General features: G+C 38.9%; 1 protein-coding gene across 1 annotated transcript in view; it reads left to right on the top strand.

Moving 5' to 3' along the window:
* Positions 1–14,474, top strand: part of LOC145495366 (alpha-parvin-like) — a 23,052-nt gene extending 8,578 nt beyond the window's left edge. The window contains exons 5-13 of the mRNA XM_081474979.1: positions 362–423; positions 3,151–3,232; positions 5,190–5,373; positions 6,180–6,199; positions 8,157–8,218; positions 9,437–9,505; positions 9,900–10,001; positions 11,971–12,040; positions 13,318–14,474. Coding sequence (XP_081331105.1) covers positions 362–423; positions 3,151–3,232; positions 5,190–5,373; positions 6,180–6,199; positions 8,157–8,218; positions 9,437–9,505; positions 9,900–10,001; positions 11,971–12,040; positions 13,318–13,394 — 728 coding nt within the window. The 3' untranslated portion in view covers positions 13,395–14,474. The remainder of the gene's footprint in view (positions 1–361; positions 424–3,150; positions 3,233–5,189; positions 5,374–6,179; positions 6,200–8,156; positions 8,219–9,436; positions 9,506–9,899; positions 10,002–11,970; positions 12,041–13,317) is intronic.
* The last annotated feature ends 10 nt before the right edge of the window (positions 14,475–14,484 follow it).

Below are 14,484 nucleotides of genomic sequence, written 5' to 3'. Positions count from 1 at the left end.
TTAGATTTAATAGATATATATATATTTTTTAACCGACTAAGCTTGGTTAATTAAAGATGTTTACTATATGGCAAACAAGAAAAATTAATTTGTTTAATGTAACTGTTTCGCACTAGCTGAAATTTTGCTTGCAAACAATGTTTAGCAATATTTTAATTTGTATTTTAGTTTGCAACTTTTTCACTGCAAAATGTAACCAGTCTGGATTCTAATCTAGATGGAAAAATCTAGACCGCAGTTAATATTGATTTCAGCCAATCATATTCATGAATTTGGTAGTGCCTGGTACTTTTGAGACGCACCCATTATTTAGTTCTTAAATAAATTTACATGTAACAGTGCTTATCAATTTTTCTATTAGAGAAACTCGCAGAAATCAAGCTTGCTGAATTTGAAGAAGTTACCCAGTCAGTAGAGAGCCAGGTAATTTGTGTTTCAAGTACGTGTACAGTGAATACTACAGTACAGTTTGAGATCTGTTAAAATTAATTCTGTTCCAAATTATTCTTAAGTACGTACATATAGTTACATGTCCCTGCTTTCCAGATAAAGTCTAGAAAGTACGCCCAAATTGACACACGTTGACAGAGGTTATAAATGGAAAACGTTTTAATGAGCAGTTGAACCATCTCTTAGAGTATATATGAAATTAAATCATGCAGTGACTTCAAATGTCGCCACCTCCCCCTTATCAACCTTCTTATATTGAAACTTTATCAAATATTCTGAAGAACCCCTTTCAAAACATCTCAACCCTTCTCACCTATAGTCCCCTCTCTAGTGGATAAGTAATGACACTAAAAGTTGTGATATTTTGTGACACCTGAATGAAATTTATAGATGTACAATCATGTACAGGCTTTTCTATATATTACATGTATCCTGTATATGCACACTGCTTTTCTAAAGTGCTAGTTCCCCTTGAGATGCACTGTAGCTCAGAGTTGTAGCGAAGAAAACAGTCTCCAGCTAAGATTTTCATTGAGCTGGTCACCTTTTTAGTTCAGAGTGCACTATTGGGATGGTTATGGGAGCTGCCTGTCTCTAAGGAACTAAGGCGATATGGCCCTATGGTGCTAAGGTGTAAACTTTAATGTTTGTTTAAGTAATTAATTTCAATTAATTAATTAGTCTAGAGGCAAGGAAGTAGTCGGGGTAGGGTTGGAAAGGTACATGTGTACTCTACGTAAAACACATTCCGTCACCGTCACTTAGCTTTGAACATCACAAAGCTATATATTTGTTTCAGGTAACCCCTTGCTCTCCTTGTGGTACCATTCTCCTGAGAACAAAACTAATTTGCCCTAAACACATGCGTAGATTAGTTAGCATTTGTGGCTTCTATATTAGGTGAAGGATACACTGCATACGGAATCACGCACAAATGTTGAGTGGTTTTCCTTATGGTAGAGCTCAACATGTAAGACGCATGCGTTCTAGCATCGTTAGTATTATACACTATCTTTCCATGCGGTATTTTATATATCATGTCATGTGACCAAGGACGGCAGTTATTTTTCGGGTAGTGCCGATTGTCCCTTTTTATTGCAAAAGTGAAACATTACTGTGGCTGCTTAGCTTTTAGAATTACACACAGGTTGGTTCAACAAATATCATCTGCTGTTTACAATCTACAAAAGTGTGCTTGTCAGGGTTCAAATGTATTGCTTCTCCTTAGCGGCTTGTTTATTTCTTGCCTTAATTGTGTCTGTAAGAGAGACCAAAAAGTTGCCAAGTTAGTGGCTTTAATACTCTGCAAATTGCAAACTTGTAACAAAAGAAACCAGGAAAATGCTCAAATATTGCTGCAGATGACGTGGCACCTAATGAAAGCGCAAATTAATTTACCGGTAATCAGTCTTTGAGGAGACTCATCCATATTGGCCAAGTAGCGCTGTTTATCTTCAATACTTTTCGTTGAAATGCTTCTCAGCCATGAATATCGTTGTGTGTTAATTTTGAATTGTTTTATTGTTAACAGCAAAGGTGGCAACAGAAAAAGAAAGTGGTATTTTGTGACTATCTGATAATTAAATTAGTTCTTGTTCATCGGTAAAAATTTGCATTTTTAGTAAAACAACATCGTTTCTGTTCCGTTTCTTCATCACTACATCAGATAGTTAACTTTCTTTCATTTATCTCCAAAAAACAAGGACATCTTGCATATGTTTTGGAGAAATTGTCACGTTTGCTGCTTCAGCATATTATTGAATTTAAAATGAACGAAAATCAACATAAAACACCAGTAGTAATTAATTTGTGCGTAATTTTTGGACCTTAAATGAAAATACCACCTTGAAACATACACACTGCAAAGGGGAAAAGTGGTAGCAGACTACCAAGGTAGACACAAACGGGAAGTGAACCGAGCAGGGGTGAGTACTTATGGGACTACCGTACCAGAGCTATCAATTGCACTCTGCACCATCTGAGATTGTCTCACTAGTTTTGTGAAAGACCTGGAACAAAATTTTTGTCCCCAGTCTTTCGCAACCCCCTGAATGCAGGGCTACAAAACTTCATGTTTACAAGATGGCGGACACGGTACACAGAAAGAGATCACACTAAACAAGTGCTCAAGACGAGATGTTATTTAATCAATTACTTTGCTCATGTTAGTGGCACCGATACTTAGGGTAGTCGGGAATTTATTCCAAACTTTTCATTTAGACAGTTTGATGTGGTTTCGATATCAAATGCATAACCTAAAAACCGTTCGTTGTCCTTTACCAAGTGATCGCTCACCAAAATCCAGCTGGTGATCATCTCTTTCTGAGCTGGGGCTTAGTGATAACCCTGGTAGCTGAGAGTTGGTTGCTCTATGTACCACATGCTGTACGAGCGCAACTTTGTACATGTTCCAACGTGTTCCACTGTCAGGTGGAGATCTACAGGTTTATACTGGTTTCCAGCATTTTACAGAAATCATAGGTCAGATTTTCACGACTGACTCAGAATCCCATATTAGTAGATGTTAGGGAGTTAACTTTTGAGAGTTGGTGCTTGTAGAGCGTTGTCTCAAGTGACATACATTTACAACAAAAATAACTTAAAATAAACATGTTACTATTAAATGAAGTTGGGACTGCTCATGTCTCTGGCTGAATTGTTATGCTGTTGTTTAAATTAATAGAGCTCTCATTTCAACAGAAAGCCAAGTTGTCTGTTTTACTTGAACATGTAAACAAGCTCCTAGGGATTCCTCAGCAACGAGCAAAATGGACAGCAAATAGTAAGTTCAACTTGTTTAGTTGAATTGTTGTCACTTACATTTGCTGCACATGACATGTTACAAAGTTTACCGGGAAATTATTGTAAGTTATAAAATTATTTTTAATGGTAGTTTTGAGAGGTGCAGTGGCCTCATGGAAAGTGTGCTCGTCTCCAGATCAAGCGGTCTGGGTTTGAGTTCTGGCTGAGGACATTGCATTGTGTTCTTAGGCAAGACACTTTACTCTCACAGTGCCTCTCCACCCAGGTGCATAAATGGGTACCGGTGAACTTAATGCTGGGGGTAACCCTGTGATGGACTAGCATCCCATCCAGGGGGAGTAGAAATATTCCTAAGCACTTCATGCTACAGAAACCAGGATAAGCTCCAGCCTGATGGGCCACTTGCTTCGTATGCAGACTTTACCAACTTACACATGTATAGAGTAGATAAGTAACAATTTTGCTGATGTTGGACTCTTCTGATCCTAAAGAGTGATTGGAGGGGGGAGAGTAGGGAACATGGGCAGGTAGTGCAATTTGACACCATTGTGACAAAAATTTGGATCGGATCAACCGTAAGAAACTCTTACAGATGGTTGCTCTGATCTCTGTTATTAATATTATTTAACACAGCACAAATGTGATATTTCGCACACCAGAGTGCATTATATAGAGGATATTACACGGTGGCGAGAAGATATGAATTTTATGTTCGAGTGGCAAGAACAATATCTCACGAGTGAGGGAAGCGAATGAGTGAGATATTGTTCTTGCCACGAGAACATAAAATTCATATCTTCAAGCCAACGTGTAATGTTCTTTTTATTATATGGAGAAACCAATTCAACAAAAGCAAAAGACGGGAATCCTGAGGTCATTGAACGATACGATACTCACAAAGGTGACATACGGAAAATACGCCACTCGGGTCCCGGATGAAGTGGTGTATGGAATCTATGAGTGGTTTAGTTCCCAGTAAAACACTCTTCTCCATATAATAAAACACGGCATGACACGGCTTTTGTTTTTGCATCCTTTGACACGCTGCTTGGTTTAACTGATCATGGTTTATCTGGAACAAATAGGAAATTTTAATTATGCGTGCATCGTGACACACTGCTACCGTGTTAATGAAAATTTCTTTTGTCTGCCATGCTAAAATAACGTGCCTGTGTCATCACCATTATACTGGAAATCCCGTGCAGGGTCCGAAATTAACTTTTTCAGGCAGGCACCAACTGGCGACTGAAATTTTTTTTTTTAGTTGCCATATGGAATAAAATTTTTCCTTCACAGCAAAACACAAACCAAAATTTTTGGTCACCACAGGCTTGCCGGCAAAATCAGATTTGAATCGATGTCATCAGGAATCAAACCAGTGCTCACGTCATCTTTTGACTACTTTGACAGATCTACATTTCCACCTTTTGATGCCCGGAGAATATCTAAATCTTCAACTAATTTCTTCACGGATGTTCCATCTCCCCTTTGTAATAAATTACAGAAAGATTTCAGAGCATCTTTGGACAACATATCGCCTGGATAAATATTCATGTTGAAAGAACGCATGGGGCCTGTTGCGCCCGCAATACGTATGTTATGGAAAACTGCTGAAAAACATGGCGGCGTAGCTTCGCACTGATCGTAGCTATGAAATGTTGTGGTAGACTTACAATAACAGGAAAATCAGTTTTATACTTTTATACAAAAGCAGTGGAAAGGTAAAAAGTAAGTGACCAATTGATGGGTGGCTTTGAATTTTATTTTAATCGATTTGGCTGAAAATCACAGTTATTGGCGACCAGGAAAGCACAATTTCGGACCCTGTCTGTTGGTTCAGTTTAATATGGGTCATCATGCACTTAACTGTTTTTGGCTACTGTACCTTGCAAGTGAATAAAAAAAACATAATACAATTCATTTATTAAATGGTTCGATGGCAAGCCTGTTAATCTTGTGTTTTCAATTTCCACCAGCTATTCATAACAAAGACATCGTAGCCATACTACATCTGTTGGTTGCCCTGGCACATCATTTTGAGTGTCCACGTAAGCTGCCTAGTGGTGTCACAATAAACATGGTTGTGGTGCAGAAAAAGGGTGGAATCCTGTTACCTATGAAGGTTGTCGAGGAAATAACAGCAGCAAATGAAGGAGAGGAGTAAGTCTATGCATGCGGAATGGAGAGTAGAAGATCTAGAGTAGAGCTATTGAGGCTATCTCTGCCCCCCCCCCCCTTCTTGACACACACATGCTTTACTCAAAAGGGGGGCAGGATAAGGCAAAGAGGTACCCTTATTTCTACTGAGGTTAGGGGGGAGGGTTATGCAATAATTAACCCTGCTCGTTTTTCTCAAATAATGTAATATGTATAATATAATTTTATGTATCCAAAGCCTCAGGATGGGTACAATTTAGTTCCTATCGTGGATCATAAAGAGAGGATCAGCCTGAAATGGGTACCTTAAATAAGCCTTGAGTTGGTTATCTTTGTGTGAGTTCAAGTACATTGTTTACAGAAAAGGGCCTTTCAAAATATCTCGCACACATGTAGTAGCAGATCCATCTTCTAATGCAAATTAATTAATGCAGTTTCTCAATGTGCAAGTTAGAAAAGGGGTGCAATATTTTTACAGTAGACATTATATGTATATAAAAAGGTTAGGGTTTGGACCTTTAGGTAGAGCATAAAAATTTGATAGGTATTGCCCCCCCCCCCCCCTTTTTTTTCCTGACACAAGTCCATTTGGTTTTTTTTTTCTTTTTAATATTATTTTATGCTCAGTTGTATTCAGTACTTATCCAAAGATATTAGCTATCTAATTCTATGGCTCAAAACCTGATGTGTTAATTAATTAAGCAACATAAAGGAAAATTAGATTATCAAAGAATAGGAAAAAAATGATCATAACTTACAGGCCTTATGTCAAAATATTTGCTGACTGTTTTTAATTTTTGTTTTTTCAGTGCACAAAATGGGAAGCCAGGTAAGAAAATCAATGTTTCAGTAAGTGTTTAATACTTCAATGCTCCCAATAATGATTCCTTGTCAAACTTTGTATATTATAAGATGCTATCAGGCATAATCATATCTGTATAACAAAATTCTCGATCGAGATTGGTTCTCCACGCACCTATTTGTCACGCACTCGGTGCGTGATCACTTGGGTCTCCAATTACAGGTATCCAATTTGAACTTTTTGTGATTGGATATCTGTAATTGGATACCCACATGATTCGCACCTCAATTACACTTGCTTTAGTGGCTTCCATAGCAATGTTTTCTAAATTTTTTAAAACTTATGAAAAGTGCTATAGATGTTTTCGCTGAAAAGAAGTTCTTAAAAGACAGTCATTTAAAATTCAGAAATTTGTTATAGATATGATTAATTAGTAATTGGACCTCGTGTTGTACATAATTTAAAATCAGCCTGACACTTCCCTCATCCGATTTTGGAATTTCTTGCATGATTAATAATGGTAATAGGACTGAGTGGAGTCCAATTCGGTCTGTAATCATATGAGTGATTAACAAAATCGAACGACTGCAAAGCGGGAGTCCGATTTGTTAATCACGAGTATGATTACAGACTGAATTGGACGACACGATGTCCTGTTACCAATTAATCATAACAATTACAAGTTTCATTTGATAAAGAGCTTTTTATTGTCATTTTAAATATCATAATTATAAAATATGGAGAACAGCTTGCAAAATGGCTGTAAAGTCTCTTTCAAAACAGTCACCAGAGACTAAACCTCCACAATTTTACAAAGTCAGTCTCAGTCAGTGGTTACTATAGTGATTGTAATCAATGTTGTGATCGGTGGATTTAGTGGAGAGGACTTAAAATGATTGGCTCATGTAACTGTCCGATTACAGGTGTCCGATTACAGCCAACTGTCCGATTACACTGTCCAATTACAACTTTGCAGATTAATTAGAGCAAAATACAGTAGTTTATGCACCAATCACATTTGAGGAAATTGTAATTGTTATGATTACTCCCAGAATTGTATGACAGCAGGTCCAATTACTATAATAATCACTTTATTACTAATTATTAAAGCTGGGTGATTTCACAATAGTTATGTCATCGTGTGGACCAAAGCTCTAGCTAGCGATATATAAAATTTGCATGTAGGACTAAGGTTCAGTTGTACAATGTTCAGTATTTTCTGTGCAGAAATGGAGAAACAAGAGAAGTAGATCTTTTACTAAATTCCTGTTTGAATTTCCTTGCAAGGGGGAATTGACCACAATATCCACTTGTCTTTCACCATTTTCACATAGAAAATACACTAGCAGGTCACAGGAGGGAACTTGACATGGCAGCAAAAGCAAGCTTTTTTTCAAAACCAACGTTGACAACAGACTTAAGATAGCTTATTCCGAAATGGCATAGACAGGGTCAGATTTAGAGGGGGGTGGGGGTGGTGGATTGGGTGGCTAGTCACCCCTTTTGAAGAATCAAAAAATAAAAAAAGTTAAATAGATTGGGAATATTAAGGAGAAATGAAGGGAAACACTTTTGGCAGTTACCTCAATTGTTATTTCTACTTTGTGGCATTGCTAGTATTTGTGGTGTAACAGTTTTAAATTAGGTTCCAATTCTCAAGTTGAAACATTTTTGGGGCATGTCCCATTAGTTCTACAACCCAAAGGTACCATTCACCACCACTTGAAAAATCCTGGATCTGCCCCTGATGGAAAACTACATTGACAAACTAAGCTCACCATGATTATGGATGCATATTATAGGCATTGCAACTTTCTAAGTTTGAGACTACAGTGTACATGTACATGGAACTGCATACCAGACTTTCAAATGAATAAAATACTTCAGACATCTTTAGTCATTTTATTTTATTGTGATCACTGTTTTACGCAATTTACATTCTTTGCTGATGTTAATGGCATCTATCCTTTCCTTTTTGTTTTAGAGAGAGATGCATTTGATGCACTTTTTGATAATGCCCCTGAAAAACTGAACGTTGTGAAAAAGGTAATTGTAACGTATAGTTAGTCAGCAGAGAAGAGATTTTTTTGTCGAGATGCAGCTAAGCTTATTTTGCAAGAATTCATACAAGGGTAGTTCTCACAATGGAGATGCATGTGATTCAAGGTACAGTTAACCCTTTAAGCTCCTACAGTAATCACTGGGTTGCTACAGTTCAGGAAATGGTCAGGGAAAAAAAATTCTTCAAGGTCAGGAAATATTCACGAAATTTCATTTTGAGTCAGGGAAAATTGACAATCTGAAGAAACGTCAAAAAATTGAGATAATTTAACACAGCTGGTTTAATACCATTGAAGGCTGGAAGGAACATCTCAGGTCACCGTGTTCTCAGTGACATTTTTACTTAATGAAATTGAAGGAAAATTTTTTTGAAAACTTGTCAGTCAGATCGAGTGTAAAGGATGCCTGTGTGTTGAGGCCAGAAGTTGCTACTAGATCTGACATTTTGTATTTATTTGGTCAGGGAAATTTAATTTTGATCAGCGAAAAGTCAGGGTATTTTGTAAAGTGATGTCTGTGGCAACCATGAATCAGTATAAAATGTCTCCTTCTAATACCAAAAGTTCCTCAATGGAAATGTTATGAGAATTCAGGATATGATCATCCAGAATAAATTTCTTGACATTTTAACAACTTTTATCCACTGCTGCTACATTTAACATACATTTATAAGGACTAGAGAGGATAATTTATTTCTGGATATGAGGTATTAAAAAGGGTTATGCTTATTTTGCAAGAACAAAATCCTTATGTATCATTAGGTTATGTTGAAAACAGAGAAAGTAGGTTAACATCTAGCTGTGTTCTTTTTTTGTAACCTGAAGTAATGTGTATTTCCACACGATACCTATACATGTACTTGTACCTTCCCCAAGGAGAGTTTTGGAAATGACCAGTGGGAAAGAGGGTACCAAGGAAAGAATGTTTGTATGAAGTTAAGTTAGAAATTCCAGTAGGATAGGTGTCAAAATCAAGAAAGCATCTTTGGGACGTTAATGGCCAATTACAGGTACCTCAATGAGATGCACCTGCAGGGAATCATGGTAGTTGTATTCATCACCTTGGACTGGATATTTTGTCTTGATGAATACAACTACCGTGATTCCCTGCAGGCGTGTGTCATAGAGAGAATTGACCATTGAAGTTAATGGATCTGTTTTTGACCAATACAATACATAATAAAAGTTTTGATTCTTTTGACAGTCGCTGCAGAGCTTTGTCAACAAGCACCTGAGTAAACTGAGTCTGGATGTTGCTGACGTCGATTCACAGGTATGTATATCTAATATGTATAATTATTTCCATGTACAAGTGGAGCGGTCGTAATACTTTACCTTAAAACAAAGTATTCACTCTGGCTAGTCACAAAGAACGCAGACAATCCAGTGAACCAATCAAAACTCGACACAAATATAAGTGCGGAAAAAGTGTGCGAGCGAGTCACAGTTGGTTCTTGTTTTACTTCTGATTTGATGACAAACTGGCGTGAGTTTTTTCAGCCAATTACATTGCGTAGTAATGCAAAATCAAAGCATTAAAATGCGAATTACTTTCGACACCCAAGTGAAAACCACTCTAAATGTGATTTCTAAAGCTTGATTTGTAACAGAATGAAATGACAATCTCGAAAATGATAGATTTTTTTCATTTGTGATTTTCTCTGCAGTTTCATGATGGTGTTTATCTTATTTTCTTGCTGGGTCTCCTTGAAGGCTTCTTTGTTCCTCTGTACCAGTTTTACATCACACCTTCCAACAAAGAACAAAAGGTAGGTAACGTTCAATTGTGTGTGTGATTAACCAGTGATAAAATTATGATCAAAATACAATGGCTTCCCAGGGTTAAGGACACAGGTGTGGCAGGGATAGCGCAGTGATGAAAGTGCTCACCTCCCACCAGTGTGGCCTGGGTTCGATTCCGGCCCGGTGCCATCTGTGGGTTGAGTTTGTTGTTAGTTCTCGCCTTGCTGCGAGAGTTTTTCTCCGGGTTCTCCGGTTTTCCTTCCTCCACAAAAACCAACACTCCGAATTCCAATTCAACCAGGATAGAGGACCTGCATGAAAACCAGCTAGGGCTGAGGTGGCTTGCTCTCTGAATATCGTACACATAGACTGCTGGCAGCCGATCTTTTCTCCTAGGGTCAGACTAGTGTTTATCCGTGCACAAGAGCGCAAAAAAGTTTTGAAATATCTCGTCTCGTAGTGATAAATCCCTGCCTGATTTCGACAGAAACACAGACTGCCAGCAGTCTGGTGGACACAGGACATGACGACTCAAGCGTAACCACAATGTACGCAGTTTACCATAACTAAATCACCCACTTTGCTATGAGGGAGGGCTAGCCCCTCCCCCGGGGGGGGGGGGACTCCCATATAAAAGGGACACAGGTGCTCGTCGTAACTTTCAGGGGTCCCTCTTAGGATGTTCAGCCTCAAAAGGTCCTTAAATTTTCGAAAATTTAAGGTGGCTCTGAACCCACACTACAGAATCTTTTTAAACTTGGCAAAAAGTTGCATCTTACCATGCTTATCATAATTCGATGATAAAAAATGGGAGTCACCAAGCTCGTTTTTGAGTTACAAGCGCTTAAAGCTAAAATTAAGGGTGTTTTAAGCAGGTCATATTGTTGCTATGCATATAAAGGATGAACGCAACTTGTATACCAATGATTGGGCATTTGTATGATACCATTATTGTAGCATCACTTGTTAAACAGTGGTAGCCGGCATTCATCCTTCAAAGTATAGCTGTTAGAAAAGTGCTGGAAACTGTTGCCAGCCTCCTTAGTGAGTAGAATAATGGCTGTGCACGTGCGTTATAAATCTTTGTACATTTTTTTTGCCGTACTCTGCAAAACAACAACACGAAATGACTAAGTTCTGCGTATTTTGGAGAACTACAGCAACGGCGGCTAATTCTTCGTACTTTTACTTGGAATGGAACGCTGGCATTACATATGTAGCTCGAGCAAGTTCTGAGACCAATAGGCGCACTGAACAGATCTAGATAGCCTGCGTAGCTGGCGGGATCTGCGAGCAAGCGATATTTGGCGGCGGAGCCGCCATTTTTTTTTTCCTCACGGCCCGCGAGGAAATTTGCGAGCGACGAAGCCGCGAGTTCAACTCCACTCCTCGCCCATCTCCTCGCGAGTTCTCACTCAGGCGCGAATTCCCGCCAGCTACGCAGGCTTAGATCTAGACAATTGAGAAATTTGAATGTAAAATATAAATTCATTTTTGGTAGGCTTTGTCCCTGGGGTCGCGGTCGTCATTGCTTAAGTTCTTTAATATCCCCAATACGGAGAGACTCATGATCGGAACACTTTCAGTAAGAAGCGTTGAGAGAAGAGAAGAGCTACTGGGCAGGCAATCTTTAAACTTAGCTTTGCGTGTTGGTGAACCAACCAAAGGGTGCACACACCTTCGCCTTTTCTGATCCAATCATATAAACAAAGGCCTATCAACGAGGACTTCCATATCCGTTTCATTCATTTCGCCAATGAAAACAAGCCTCAACAACTTGATTTAAAATCAAACCCATATTGCCAAGTTGATGCTGGGTTGTATTTTTATTTTTGCCTGGCTTATGCCATCAATTAGAACGCTGAGGATACGTCTTCAGACACATTCCCACAATCTTGAAGCTCTCCGAAAAACGTTGCTAGTATATAATCCGCCTTGTGAAGTGATTTGAAGAAGCGGTTGACAGTTGTAATGCTCTTTCTTTACAATGAACAGCTTCATAATGTAGCCTTGGCTATCGATCTCATGAGAGACAGTGGAATGAAGTTTTACGCTAAACCAGAAGGTAAGGAAATTGTTTCCAACAATAATGCAACTCTCGCATATATCCATGCATTGTAGATGAAAGCACTTTGCGATCGTACGGTTGATATTACCCTTGAAAAATGATGTCCTCTCTTACCAACATGTTAGCTCGATCTGTTAAAGTTGTTTTCTGCTCAGGGGCATGTCTAACCGAACTGCGGTCGTTTCCCCCGAAAGCCAGTTCGCCCGGACTGTTAGTTCTGTGGTCAATGGATTAGGTAAGGTTAAGTCTGGTTCATCAGGCCGGAGCTTATCCCGGTTTCTGTAGCATGAAGCGACAAGGAGTATTTCTACTCCCCCCTGGATGGGATGCTAGTCCATCGCAGGGTTACCGCCAGTAAGTTCACCGGTACCCATTTATCCACCTGGGTGGAGAGAGTGAGTGTCTTGCCCAAGAACACAATCCTATGTCCCCGGCCAGGGCTCGAACCCGGACCGTTCGATCCAGAGACGAGCGCATTAACCATGAGAGAAATAAAGATGTTTTGGGTAGTTTTGTTTCATGATACCCACGATGTTGTCTTTTTCGCTCGTTTAGTTAAAAGAGAGAATCTAGGACATCCTTCTTTGAACTTTCATTCTGGGCGAACAGACTTATAGTCCGGGGGGATCTGACATCGGGCGAAACGACCGGTTACCGTCTAACCTCCTACTCAGACATTCTAGTCGTCACGCTCTCATGGGTAAGGGAAAGGTTGCGTGACTAGCCCAAAGGACTTGTGCACACACATATAAAGGAGGCTACTAAGAGTCAAGAAATGTTTGTTCTCTTCACGGGTCGAAACCATGACGTACTTGTAAAAGACACAGATTGCTCTGGGGTGGACGGTCTTGATTTTTCGTCAAACACAATTGATTGCTGTACATTCATCTCGAAAGAAACAGGCGCCAAGTTTTCAAGATTTGTGTCATCATTACTGGAAAGCTCGTGAAAGTTAGACAATTATACAACATTACTTCAAAGCCATTTTGCTGTGTTCATTCAAAGTAGCCTGTGAACAGGCTCCGGCTGGAAGTGTCTGACCGCGGCTGAAAGGCCGAGAAGGAACTGGGTGAGAATGAAGGTCCCGAGGGGGGAATGGGTTGGGGGTTGGGGCGTCTCCCCTCCCCTCTCTCCCCTCATCTTTCTTCTATCCTCTTTCTTCCACTTTCTCTTCATCCCATCCTCGACTAGAGAACCTGTTCGTCACAGGCTACATTCGTAGCAGTTTTTACTTAGTTCTATCATTGACATTAATTTTGTAAATCTCTCCCCAGATGTAGTTCAAAAGGACCTCAAGTCAACATTAAGAATCCTCTACTGCTTGTTCCAGAAGTACAAGAACTTCAAATAGTTCAGGAGTCAGTGTTCCCTTGGCTTGTGTATAATTTCATTCTAGTACTACGTAGGGACAAAGTGCTACAGAGCTCATCCTTACTGCTCATATGTTATTTATCCCTAGTATCGCAGTGTTACGTTAAACTAGACAACGAATAGTTTCTCTTTCGCTTAGTTCATCAAAGGTGACGCGAAAAAAATATGCGAGAAAAAATGGCCGCGCGATATCTGGGGGCGCGAAAATGTGTGGATATTCTCTAGGATAGTGCGGTAAATGTTAGAGAAATGGAAACTCCTTTAACTTGTTAATACAGATCACTATTTTTGTACAATGAAACCTTAAGATACTATTTTGTACTATAAAACGGGTATACAGATTAGAGTAAATCTTTTGCAAGAATGTATTTAAGAGGTTGTTTTACCAAAAACAAAACCCTGTTGTTTAAAGTAGCCAATGCACCTAGCTACACCTAGCTAGTTCACTGGCCTGCCACTTGATCGGAAAAAAAAAAACAAATATACCTACTAAACGTAACAGGCTTAAAAATCCCAAAGTTTATATAAATTATAAGCCAAGAGTTTGTTTACAAAATTTTCCAGTGTTCTCAGCCATGCTGCCTCTCGCTGCCCGATGATGCAAGATGTTGTGTTGAGCTATGGATTCTGAAACCTTTTGCTACACTCCTAAGATAAAGGGTGTTGTATGTGAGGAAAAGTTTATATAAATCATAAGTCAAGAGTTTGTAAACGAAATTTTCCATTGTTCACACAAGACTGACCAAATGATAAAATGCATCCATGAAGGTTTTACATGTAAAATGAGTACTGTGGTACTTTAAGTAGGTGATAGGTTTCATTTGCATTGTACGTCACAGCTGGAACATTACAATAGGTTATAAATACACCCTTTTACCACTTTCAAGGATCTTGCTGTCACGCAACGGGTTTTTTTAGATGTGTTGTGTGACCTGAACCAAGGTAACGGGTTTTTTCGAGTGTAAACAGCTACTTCAATATACTAAATAAAGATAGGGAATTATAGCTTTATTTTTATTTTAAATATTTTTGTAATAAAAATATAAACTGACCACTTGCTCGTTCAATCT

Source organism: Orbicella franksi, chromosome 8, assembly GCF_964199315.1.
Source record: "Orbicella franksi chromosome 8, jaOrbFran1.1, whole genome shotgun sequence".
Classification (NCBI taxonomy): Eukaryota; Metazoa; Cnidaria; class Anthozoa; order Scleractinia; family Merulinidae; genus Orbicella; species Orbicella franksi.
This window is presented reverse-complemented; position numbering and strand designations above follow the sequence as displayed.